The sequence below is a fragment of the Neopsephotus bourkii genome, unplaced genomic scaffold (genome assembly GCF_033783945.1).
Source record: "Neopsephotus bourkii isolate Nb327-2 ecotype Australia unplaced genomic scaffold, CSIRO-AGI_Nbou_v1 NB_1760, whole genome shotgun sequence".
Classification (NCBI taxonomy): Eukaryota; Metazoa; Chordata; class Aves; order Psittaciformes; family Psittacidae; genus Neopsephotus; species Neopsephotus bourkii.
The window spans coordinates 2,132,249-2,145,559 of record NW_026902234.1 but is presented as its reverse complement, the minus strand read 5'-3'; the positions used below and the strand labels follow the sequence as shown (position 1 = coordinate 2,145,559).

The 13,311-nt window shown below is 43.8% G+C and overlaps 1 protein-coding gene across 1 annotated transcript in view; it reads right to left on the bottom strand.

Annotated features, from left to right (window-relative positions):
- The window catches only part of ATP10A (ATPase phospholipid transporting 10A (putative)), a 108,395-nt gene extending 95,635 nt beyond the window's left edge, over positions 1 to 12,760 (bottom strand). The window contains exon 1 of the mRNA XM_061377890.1: positions 12,169 to 12,760. Coding sequence (XP_061233874.1) covers positions 12,169 to 12,611 — 443 coding nt within the window. The 5' untranslated portion in view covers positions 12,612 to 12,760. The remainder of the gene's footprint in view (positions 1 to 12,168) is intronic.
- Positions 12,761 to 13,311: the final 551 nt, after the last annotated feature.

The window sequence follows — 13,311 nt, the reverse complement described above, 5'->3', positions numbered from 1 at the left end:
AGACAGAACAGCATACATTGCTTCCAGAGCAGCAAGCACCTCTGCACGGTGCTTTGAAGGCATTTAGATACACCAGCTGGGTCAGCACTGCTTCACGTTGAATGTGCGCCATGTAACCACATTTCTTACAGCTGAGAGTTTTAAGGGCTGGCATTCATCTAACCAGCTGCATAGGAAGTCACCCTTGAAAGAATTATCTTTTTTTTTCTGGGTTTTGCCTCTTATTTGAGTTGTACTAAGGCAAAAAGATGAGCAGACTAAGCTTTCTAACTACACAATGCATAGTTTTTCACTGTGTACTACCGTATACTAACCTAAGAGCTCCCACTTAACAGGTACAGATACATACCACAGTAACAGGAACACTAACTGGGGACCCTTCCTTTGCAGACAATATTTTCATACTGTATATGACCTCTGTGGAACAAACTGCTGTGGAATCTAACTAATGAGTTACAAAAGCAGGTCACAGAAGACTTAGACACGGATGAGGAGACATCCCACAGAAGTGCTGGGCATCTGGATGTATACTCAGTAAGTGGAAATGTTAAGAACTCTGTTTCCAGATGATGAGCAATCAGGTCTGTGTCTAGTCTGAACACTGCTTTACTAGCTGGAACAATGCACTATTAGTCTGAACCACTTCTGCAGATGTGGTTGTGTTCACAAGCTTTCCTCCCAGTTGTAAAGAACATGTATTTTTCTTGCTTAAAATTTTTTGGTAGAGTACAGCACCATGGACTCAGGCATGCTTTCTGTAAATGTGGACAGTGGTTAAAAAACAAAACAAAAACAAACCCAAAGACCTTTCTAGAAGTTGCCAGATAGGACAGCTGAAGGGAATGTTATTATGCGTAAGAGGATGGATTCACTGCACAAAACAGCTATTTCTAGTGATAAAGCATAAAGGTTAAATAACTAAGGACAAAACTGCCAGATGTAAAATGGGAAGGTTCCAATTTAGCAGCAGCAGAGGAAGAATTTGAATTAATACACAAAGACCAAATTAGCATTATAAAATTCCTCCAAGCCAAACCAAATGCCATTGAAAATAAACTCAGGACCTCTCCCCTCCTTCTCTTCTGCTCCCTGCATTCCAAGGAGGCCTGAATTTAGAATAACCATGGGGAATTTTAGAGAAATTTGACACTAAAATGCTGGACAAAGACTTTAAAAGGTAGGGTCACTATATGTGCTTCAAAGATACTATTTCTCTCTTTATCATGCTAGATTTTCCTCCAGTATTTCTGCTTTAAAATGGAATAAATGTTTTGGACTTTTCTCATGAGTTTTATCTTTCGTGAGATTGATAATGATAAGACAGATATGAGATTAGGTATTAGGGAGAAGTTTTTACTGTGAGGGTGGCGAGGCACTGGCACAGGTTGCCCAGAGAAGCTGTGGCTGCCCCATCCCTGGCAGTGTTCAAGGCCAGTCCGGACGGGACTTGGAGCAACCTGGTCTAATGGTAGGTGTCCCTGCCCATTCAAAAGGGTTTGAACTATACGAGCTTTAAGTCCTTTCCAACTCAGACCATTCTGTGATTCTATGATTCTATCATCAGACTGGTTCTTTAACAGTTGTGAAACTGAGATAATAGCTCATAAATTCTACCTAGTGTATTAAAAAGCAGGATTCTACTGTGGTATTCCTCAAACTGAAGTGATACAGATTGTTCAGGTCAAGACAATGGCTATGTCAGACTTTAAACTGGACTCCTGGAAAATAGGTGCAGTACATTAAACATTAGCACTACTACACTGATGGTTGGTTGGCTCAGCTGCAGTAGAGCTTTTCTGTTGAACTTGCACTTTGGAAAGCTCCCACAGGATCTGACAGAAACAGAAGCTCCCACACACAGACATGATCCTGTCACGAAAAACAGACAGACACAGGGAACTGCACTGAAAATAAATTAGACACATACGTAAAAAGCATCTGATAGGAGACAGTACATTTAAGCCCAAACAATCAGGAACAGCGGAGTGTCAAATGCTGCAATCAGATGAACAGAACTTAGGACTTTCAAGATAGCAAACAGTGGCATGATGTCTTACGGTGCTGCACCTCTTATACAGTATGTTTGTATGTGCCTATGCTCCCATATGGACAGGCATCAAAATTCCAGCATAAAAAATGGCATCCAAGGAGTATGTCAGTGATGCTTAAAGATCCCTCTGGTTCAATCGCTGATCACCTAGCAATCTCACTTGCAGTTTTTCACATCAGATCCTACTGGACATAAAACATAAGCCAAATATCCCTATGTAATATTTGTGAGACGCCTGACACTGGAGACCCACTTTCACTCTTGTAACAGCCATGATAACGTCAACCACACAACTGCCCTGTGCATTTTAAGAGACACGTGTTGCAAAGTGGTTTTAGCTGACCTAATAGTTAGGTACATCCAGACAAATAGAAATCAGCAGAATTGGGAACCTCCTACCTTATGTTTCAACACTCTTCCTCAAAAGCTGCATCGGAGGTTAAAGAGCAAATAACATCCCAAAATACCAAGATTATGTGAGCAGCCTGAAAATCTCCACAGAAATGCAAATGTAAACAGTTATTCAAAGAGGAAAATTATTTACTGATAACAACTCATCTCTTACATTGTTTCTCAGTACTGAGATGAATGTTATAAATACTTTTCACAAGTATGAACAATACGTTAAGGGCTAATGCTGAAGGCAGAATGTGGCGGGAGATAAAAGAGTTGATACTGGGTTATGCCCCTCACCTAACAGGGTAACATACTTGCAACTGTGATTCTCAAAGTGTAGTTCTTAAATAAATCAATCATTAAATATATTGAGCAGGCAAGCTAATCTTCTGCAGTCCAAAAAGCAGTTGGGTCATTAGCAGGAATTAAAATCTATCCCCTCTGAGTTTACTAACAGGATTTCTCTTACCTAAAGGTAGCTGATTAAGTAAGTCATATAGTTATCTTCACCTGTATCATCACTGGACAGAGGTGAGGACCTCCCAGTTCAAACTAACCTGGGTCAAGTGTCTCAAATAAACTGGAAGGATTTCCCCCCACTCCAGAACTGTTCAATGGAGTTCAATTTCCCCCCACTCTCCACTGACTGTGGCACAAGTGTAGATGATTTGGTCATATGACTGGACACATACCTTTTAGCTAAAAGAAACATGAAATAAATCTCACCTCATGTCCCAGGAAATATCCTTGTCAGGTCAGAGAGAACCTAATTAGCACTTGAGAGGGGCCCCTGCCAGCCACCTACAATCAGAGGCTCACTACTGTTTGTTTACAGGGAAGAAAACTAATGGCATATGCAGAAAGGTTAAGACACAAATCAACCTATCAGCAGACACAACTATCCAAGCATCTCTATTAAAATATGAATATATGATAGTGAAGGAAGGAAGACCAAAAAGCTCTCAAGTGTTCAGATAAAAACAATGTATGTCTTTATTCCAATAAACCGTAAGTTCAAGTTTTTGCTTCACAACGTTGCAGGTGTACAGCAGAGGGAAGTATAGCAAGGGGAAGCTGACAATGAGAACATGGAAATTCTAAAAACAAAGAAAAATACAATATAGAAAGCATGTGAACCCCCAAACATAAGTGTGCAGTCACACAAAACCAATGCACAAGTGCCAGATCAGACTTAGGTGAATTAGATTTGATTTCTTACAATCTACTTTGGGCCAAAATAGGTTATATGTTTCTAATTCACTTCCTGTATCTAATGAACTTCCTGTATCTTTAACGGTTTGGCTGCTAAATCTGCCTGCTAAAATATGTCCACTGGCATCTCTTTTGAGGCATCTTGTTCCATGTCTGGATTTTGAGATCCTGAACATGCTCACAGTTGTATTTAGGTGACTGCTGTTCAGCACTTCATATACTGGCCTCAAAATTTTAGGGATTTCAAAACTTGCCTAATGACTTGTTAGTGAACAAAATCAGCAAACGTAGCCAAACCAGGCATGTTCAGGTTATTGGAAGGCAGAAAGGTAGTAAGACAAGGGGCAAGCATACAGGTATGTGGCTGTACCATCAAGACAAAGCCTAGCAAACATAAGGTAACATCCAAAGGTAAAAAAACTGGTTACAAATGCTGTGACTTCATAACAGACATTCTTTCCAGAAGGTAAAGACTAAAACCTCCACCAAAACTACAGAAATACCAAATATTCTGCAATAGTGTTCACACCCTCAGTGTTACTATAATAGCAGCACAGATATGTAAGAACTGGAGTGCAGCTGTCAGTCAAACATTTAAACTCTTCCTTGAAGTAGGTCAGTATTTCCAGGCAACCAGAACATAAAAACAAAACAAGTGACCTCCATGCCTATTATAATAAATCTCCATCAGAGTCTGGGTTTATGAAAAAGCTGTGCATGATGCAAATGTTGGCCACTGCACTGGAGAGACTGACCTATTTGTCACCCTAGAGAAATTGTGATAAGACAAGAATAAAATTGTAATAAAATTGAAGAGAGGATGGCAGATGTTTCCCACATGTAAAATGCATGCCTTGCCAGTTCAAGACTGTCCTTTGACCAGCATGGCCTTCAGAATGTAGGCTGACCATGGCAGATATCTTCACCTGCAACAGTCTCGACACAGAATAAACCACTGCTCCTATTGGATCAAGAAAACTAGGTGGTAGTTTGCCAGCTAATAACGGTTAGATATCCTCAGTAGTCCACTGGATAGAATACCCTATTAGCTGGGTGGCTAGCAGCTTCCTATGGACGGGCTGTGTAGCTATATCCTAGAAACAGTAAAAGGGAGAAAATTGTTCCTCTCAGCTCACATCCTGCAGGCACTGTAAAATCTTAGTTTGAACTCCCCTCATTCCCACCTTTTGGGTACACAGCAAAGAACAAACCAACTCATTCAGAAACATGCAGGTCATCTTCCTCCAACTAAATCTGAGGCTTGTTTTATCAAATCTTTCAGAATCAAAAATACATTTGTATATGTATATTTCTTCAGTTGAGCTCAATATTAGAGCCACTCAAGCTCTCAAGACAGGATGTCACTGTCATGCCCTCTGCACCTCCTCTCCCCTCCACACTAGCATAAGCACCTACCTAGGAAAAGCTATAAGCTAGCATCTTTCATGCATTTGCATTGTGGCTGTATTTTGGGTGTGCACCAACTTTTGTGCTTGATATACATCAGAGGAAGCTGCTGCCCATATCTACAGAAATTTATCAGTAAGAGGTCAGTGTCTTGGCTTTTAGCATTGTGTCAGTGCCTCACTGTATGCTGTTCAGTGAAATGCACTCCCCCTGGCCTAGTGTGTGTCCAGCTGTCTTGCTTCCACATCCTGGTGAGACAAGGTAAAGTAGAATGTATTGCTGCAGGATAGCAGCAAAGTTTGGACCACGTTTCTGCTGCAGGTCTCTTCTGGGTATAAACAGGACTGACCACGAGAAAAACTGCATTAGTGCCAACTCCAAAGTCGAAACACTGAGGCTGAAGGTAAGCTCTAGAAACTGGTTTGCCTCCTCAGCTATGGGAAGTGAAACAAATTGTTCTGTTTTTCATGAACCTAACTGGTCTCAGTATATGTGGTTGCTAAAACCAAGTCTGCACAGCATGAATCCTGAAAATTGGGCACAATCCCGAATCAGTGTTTTTGGCTTGCTAGCTGCACTGCCCATACTGTGTATATACAAAAAAGCTCCATACATTCAAAAGGTCAAAAAGGCCTGGTGTTGCAGGCAGAGAAGGCATGTCTTTGACTGCTCTTGGGTGGATTGACTATCCTGCAAAGGGGAAAGTATGCTGGATTACATGGCAAAGAGTGACTCAGCACTCTGACTTTTACTGCTATACCATGGTATGTCCACCCATAAGTCTTCTGAAAGCCTAGATACAGCTAGATGTGGAAGCCTAGTCTAAATCCTGCCCTGTGGCAGGAACTCTGCTTTTTTCCTCTATTTTCTTTTTCCTTATCAGCTAAGATTAGTCAGAAGAAGAAGAATCACAACAAGTGATTTCAGTCTTCTTCATTCCCTGGAGTCCTTCAACACTCCCATAGTAAAATTAGGGCCTCCCAGGCAGAGTTTGGGAGCATTACTTTAATAAGTACTTCTTGAGGACTCATCTGCTAGTGAGAGCAATGCCCTAACTAAATTATGCCATGCTAGCTAACAAGCAGCTCTATAAAACATGTATCTATAGTATGGTATCAGGGTTTTCAATTCTGGTTTTCAGTTCTGCTGACATGTGGAAGGTGGAATCTGGAATTACAGTATTGGCAGAGTTGAACAACACATGCAATTTCCTCTTATATAGTTTCTTTGGAAATGTATTCTGACAGAATCAAGCAAATCCTTTTTCAGATTCTGTTATTCTTTCAGCCACCTCTAGCAATAATCATGGTATCAAGGTAAAACTGACACACTAGAGCAAGTTGATCTGTGCACAGGGTGGCTGCATATGCTTCTGGGCTGTGGTCTGCTTAGCACAAGCTTTGGTGTCTCTCCGGAGCACAGCATGTATCTGCAGAAGTTAATTTGGGGACATCACTAGGTCTTTCAGTAGAGATTAACAACATCTTTGGCAGTTAGCCAGAGGCATGTGAAACAGCCTACAACTACTCTCATGACATCCTATACAAGTGAAAGAGCTTAGTAATAAGAGGCAAACATTTTTCTTTTCGAGTAGTGAAGCTCAGGCACTTAGAAAATTGCCTTACACTGAACAGCAAATAAACTGCATGCACATAGCTGGACAGACAGATGGGGTCTCCTGCGCACTGAAGATGGCTATATCTCAGTAGATTAACACAGGCATTCCTTGCTACCAGGATAAACTCTACTGCAGAATGAAAACACTCCCTGTAAGTCTAACAGAAAAGCCTCTACTACGTCTCCCAGTGAGTTTTTTCACTGACAGCCCAGCCAAAACTGAAGCAAAGGATAAAGAAAGACATGGTAAAATGCACAAAGCTGCACCCTTCTGAAAACTCAAGGAGGCAGCACCGACTTCACCAACAGATTCAGATTCAGAGCCCTACTTTCTGCTTTCAGCTTTCATGCACTAAGCTCACTCACAGAGGAAACTGAGTAATCCCAGGTAGTTTCCTTTTGAATCATACTTATATTGACACTTGTATTCTGAAACGGATAAGACAAGCTTATTTCTTTTGGTGAGAAATGTCTTACCCAGCCAGCACATCTTGGTACAAGAAACTACTCTGGTTTATTCAAGAAGTAGTGGGAGATAATCACAATCCAACTCCCTAAAGGCTGGTGTTGCCAGCAAAATAAGGCACCTAGAAGTGAAGCGGTTGAAGTCATATGGCTATTTCAGAGGCCATGAGTGGGATCTGCTGTGCCCTTGGGAGGATTTGGAAACTGCTGTATCTTTTTTCTCCAAGGCTTGAATTGCTTTCACTGGCAGGCTGACAGAGGGGGAGGAAGATGGGAGCGTATTTTGGAAATTGTATGAAACACATTGCCCACATCAAACTCTCTTCTCTCCTCGAGTTTTACAGAAAAAAAATAACATTTAATGTAAAACAGCCTGCTTTGATAGCTGCCTCAGTGCCCCATTAAACATTTTCCACACCTCAGGGAAGACAAATATCCGGTCATAAATTCCAATTTCTCATGGATTTTTTAAGTCACAGGTTGATAGAAGAAGTAGTTAACACTCTGATCAGTATGCAGATACCGTTACACTCTTCAGCAGTACTCTTCAATGGACACAGCAAGAGTTAGAAAGCAGATTTAAAAAGCAAAGCACATTGGTTTTGAACATGAGGCTCAAAGAAAAACGATAGCAGAGATTATTTCACCAACACACCACTGAGTAATTCCCTGCTGGATGAGTGCCATTATTTGTTGTGATTGTAGTTATCACTATTCATCTTCTATTTACATACCATGTAAATGTATACCATACTTTGTAACAGCACACTGAAAACAAAGCCCCTGCTTAGAAGAATTTTAACACTTCTGCTCCAGTAGCAAATTTAGTTCTATCGAATATTTAACAATGGCAGCAATGTGTGCATCCTGGAATTATCTGGAACAAACATTTACATGTGCGATCCACAACTCCACCCAAAGCTGGTGAGAGCCGGAGGGCAGTAACTGCAAAGAGAAAAATCACCTTCCCACTGTCCAAGTCCAAGATAATGAAGAAACATAACTATCCGAACAAGATTACACTGCTAGCATTGTGAACTTGTACTCTCCAGCCTTCCATGTCCATTTCTGGGTGATGGAAATAAGGGAAAGGAACAAAGGGAGGAGGCTAAGATCATCACGGGTTTGCAAGAGGTTATGTACACAAAGCAATTTTCTTCAAGCTGGGCTCTTATACCTTTGCAGCTTCTCTCCATTTAAATAAACTAAGAAAGAGTCTTGGCTGTGATCCAGCACTCCTAACTTAAGCACCTGCATGGAATCTAAATTCTAGGTGACCTGTAAAACTGTCCTCCTAAATAAGTGCCTAATTTTCTCTGTATTGCCAAATGGGAGAGGTATCCTTAAAGGTCCTATTAACTTCTCTTGGTTAAGAAACCCTCCCTCTTTGCCTGTCAAGGCCCCGGCTACTCTTACAGGCAGACCTGCAAACTCCATCAGAGAGCAGCAGAAGTCTGCAGTTCTCCAGCATGTTTCATTCTTTGACATATGTTGCCAATTCAAACTCAACAGCTTCTTTCAAATTATTCAAAGAACCAGGTCTTTCCCCTTTCCACCATCTGACTCTATAAAGCAGTATCTTTGGAAGGACTATCCAAAAACATCCAGAATTTCTAAATTAAAGCAGTCTTTCTGAGAAAACAAGCTGCATTTCTTTTCAGCTTTTTACTTTAGGTTGCATCATCCTTTGCTATTCTATCGTATGATAAGAATTGCCAACTATAAGCCACTGAGTCATTGATTCAGCAGTACCTGCATGAGAATATGTCATCTGAGTCTACACGACTGGGCAAACAGGAGGAAGAAGGCATAGTCTGTACACCAGCTGTCAAGCAGTCAGCGTAGCAGAACAGTATCTTCCCCCAGATCAGACTACAGACATGATCTGCCTGCATGGGGTGTTCTAGAGACCTCACAGTGGACACTGCTGACATGCTGTTGAACCTCCTTCTAATGAGTAGCAGTAGGCTCTGCCCATCCCTATGCTTTCTCCTTGTCCTGTAGATCTTGCATCAATTGCTGCTTGTATTTGACGAGAACATGTACTTCAGCAGCCCAGAAAGCAGCACATGGAGGATATATGACAGAACACACAGGATACGACTCAAATCATTACTTGGTGGGGTGAGATAGAGTTTTCTCTGCTCCTGTGAGGCAAAAGTCCCTGTCTCAAGTTGCTGACTGTTACAATTAGCTGTCATTTGCTGTAGTCTGTGTTTGAATGCCGTGGTCCACGTTTCAGGTGTCTCTCCTGCAGCTGTGTGGGAGGCTGGCAGGAAAGAGAGCCCATCACAGTGCAGAAGGCCTCCTTCAAAGTTACGAAGTACTGACCAGCAAGAGGAGTCATTGCTCTCTGGCAGCCCTTAGGGGAGCACACAAATACAGCTATGTTCATTAACCTGCCCTACCTACAGAATCATCTCTATCGAGGACAGCATTTGCATGAAAGTCTGCCTCCACCATACCACGAGGAAGTGGCAGAGCAGGGGGCAGGTGTGAGAGAGAGTCTGGCTTGGTCAAAAGTGTTAAAACTGATGCAGTGATCAAGATAAAACGGATGTGGCGAGAAAAGCTGTCATTTATTGCTTCCTTACGTGACATTTATACTTCAACATTTTTCCAGAAACAAAATGAGGAAACAAAAAGTCACGTCCAATCCCTTGTGTTTCTCCTGGCATGATACCTTTCTGAGAAAACAGCTTTTCTGAACTCACACCCAGCAACTTTCATGACCTTGATACAAATCTCTCAATCTCGGTTCCCTCTCATTCGAATTAGTGAGAATCTTAGCTTCTATCTCCCAAAATAGCAAGTTTCTAGTCCCACCTCGCTCACTGGGGCTGGAGGATGTTCAAAAAGGTGGATTGGTGAAGTTTAAAAACCTGAAGTTTAAAAAAGGCTAAAAAAGAAAAAAAAGTGGTCATCTTAGAAAGCAAATTATTTTAACCTTCTGTTTTGTTTTTAAACTGTGGGAGGGAAGCTTTTCCTAGGGATTGCTGGAAGGTGGAAATAGGTGAGCTGATACCTTGAACCAGGCTTCTGCAACAGACTGTATGGACTCACTGTTCAGCTCTGCTCCCAGCCAGAAAGCTGTGCCTGCAGAGCTAATGGAGTTCCTAAGCTTACACGTTTGATGCCCCACAGGGATTAGGCCGATACAAATAAGGCGGCAAACTATTCCCAGATTAATCTATGTGTCACTCAGTAGTAATCTAAACTCTGCAGTAAAAGGAACAATTCTAACTTTTACTCTGGAACAGCACAGGCATTATAAAGGGCAATGCAGTCAGCTAGGATGCCTAAGAGAGCACAAGTGATTTTAACACCAAAGGTACACCTTTTCTCACAGTCATGTCTACTTTTTTGGCAGCAGAGAAAGATATGGAAAATTGCAGGGGGAAGAAACATTCTAGAACTGATATCCCAGTACTGGTATTCATTAATATTCTGATTAGCTTCTGCAATAGGTACTTCTTTCTTTTCAACCTAGGAGATATGAAAGCTTATTTCTGAACTGATTTCATTTGGTAAAGGCTAGTTTAACCATCCTCATCAGCACTATCATCCTTTACTGAAAGCGTAGTCCTTTATTAGCCTTCCTGTCACCCATCACCAAAAGTGTTCACAGTTAAGGACAACTACAGAAAAGCAAGGCAATAAGCACAGCCTCAGGTTAGCAATGCCTACATGTCTGATTTGGCTAGGATATTTTTGGTTTAGTTTACAGAAATAATCCATTTTACTTGTGCTCCCATGCATGCATCCCTACTGGTGGGGGAATATCCCAGGGTGAGATTTCTTGCATTATACGATTTTGTGAAATAACAAACTGATACTGCTGATGTTGAAAAATCAGTTTGTTCTGAGTTCTTTTTAGCTTTTGGGGTTTTCTTCCCACACACCTTCCTTGCAATAGGAGAGTTACTCCCTGCCTCAGTGCTTAGGACAGCCCAGAGGACCCCTCCCAGCCAGCCTGTGGAATCACAGTGCAAGTTTCTTGGCACATGTTTTGTTTCTGCTAAACTTAGAAGCCTCAGAAACAAAACTAAAACCTGCTCTCACAAAACAGACATTCTTCTCTCAGTTCCCAGAAAACCATAGCCTTAGCTATTACAAGATGACTATCTGGCACTGAGAGAAAAGCAAACCAAAAATTCAGTAAAGCTGGATTCTGAGGGCATATATATTGGTGCAGAACTCGTTTCAGTCTGATTTATGGATACCAAGGCTGTGATCTAAATATATAGCCTGGATCATTTAGGGGAAAAAAAAATAAAATCTCTAGAAGATAAATGACCTAATGCTCTATTCATGAGCACTGGCAAATCACTAAGTCACAGGGAATAATAACACTTGAGATGATAAATAAAAAGCATTTGCTTAAAACTGAATGTTGAAAGAAAAGGCTGCCTCATTCTGTAGAAAAGCAGACACAGCTTAAGCTCACTAATTCACGTCATGAAACCTCACAGACCTAATGCAGAAGCCTATGGCCTCTATCCTTCCTTCACTCAGTGAAGGCTTAATAGTAGATTACTTGAGTGAGGTCTCATATTGCTGTAACCAAATTAATGACTTAAACTATTCACTGGTGTAACTGACCACTCACACTGGGAAATGCTCACAGAAAGGCTTGCAAATCAAACACTGCTTCTGTGATGCTTACACTCACTTTGTCTGCTGTCTCTCCTTTAAAGCGTAAAACACTAACAAGCCTGGAGCACATGTGTATACCTATAAAAAATGCTGCCTACTCATAAATCAGTGATTTACAGTGGGCCACCATCGAACAGTGCAGATTCGCTGTCACCACAAGGTACAGGACTGCAGGGTCTCCTGCAGTTCTGAGTAAGGAGATGGAGACACCAGCTCCAGGAGCAACTCCTAAGTTTCTTCGCACATGGACTGGAAACGAAAGCCTTCCACAATGGACCTGCTGACCACCTCCGCTCGCCCAAGTCCTCGTGCCCAGCAGGGCCCCACCACGGGCTGCCACCATGCACCCACCCGCTCCATCTCACCTGCTGTACACCAGGCACTCCATGTGGTTGATCTCCTTATCGGAGCGGTAGCGGCTGTAGTCCTCCCACAGGTCCTTGATGGCAGTGACCGCCAAGATGAAGAGCACGGGGGCCAAGGCCAGCTCCGGCTGGAAGGCGTTGACAGCCGGCACGAAGTTGAGGAGCGCGATGAACACAAAGTAGACATTGGCCAACCGGTGGAACTGCTCAAAGAGGTTTTTGGGCAGGAAGGAGAGTGCTGTGTACTTGGTGGTCTTGAGGCGGTTGCAGGCCAGGACTGTGCCCTTGGGCTTCTCCAGCTCAGCCTCAGGTAACAGCAAGTTGGAGTGCACCAGCCGTGTCTTATTCTCCTTCTTCTTCCTCCGCCTCCTCTTCCTCTGTCTCTCCTTCCCCTCCGGCAGCACCTGGGGTGCTCCCGCTCCCCCTACCGTGCCCTGGGACATCTCTGTCGCCCTCCCAGCCGCCTCGCCCAGGCAGCACGGCCAGCTTCCACGGCCAGTCACGGCCCTAAGTTATCATCATCCTCCGCCGCCCGCCACGGCTCTCCTTTCCTCTTCCCCTCAAGGCGGGGGGGGGGGAGGAGGGCTCTCTCAAAACCCTCTCCCAGCCGCTCTGCCGGGACCTCTCTCGTTTTCCCCTCCTCCCCGGCCGGGGAGGGGACGTGGGCCGGCGGCGAGCGGAGCCCTCCTCCCGCGGGCCTCGCCCTGTCCCGTTGGCGGGCCGGCCCAGGGCGCGGGGACTGGGGCGGCCGCCGCCCCGGGGGACATGGCGGGGCGGGAGGGGGCCGGGGGCCGTGGTAGGGAAACGGGGCGAGAGCCTCCACGCCGGCCCCAGCGGCCGCGCCGCCGCCCCTGGGTGACACGTTAGCGGCTGCCTTGACTCTCGGGTTTACACATGGGGACGGGGAGGATGGGGAGGCTTGGGTGCAGGAACTAAAACATTCCACTGAAGCGCTCCAGCTCTGCACCGGCCTTTATCCAAGGACCCCGACGAGCAGCGGCGGGCGGGAGTTTTTGCGCTGACTCATGTCAAAATTCTCCACTTTCTGAGTGAAAGCTTGTGCCACGAGTGCCGGTCTCTGTGCCTGGCACAGGCGATGCAGTGCCAGAGCAGTTAGTGCTCGGGACAATCCCGAAGGTGGCA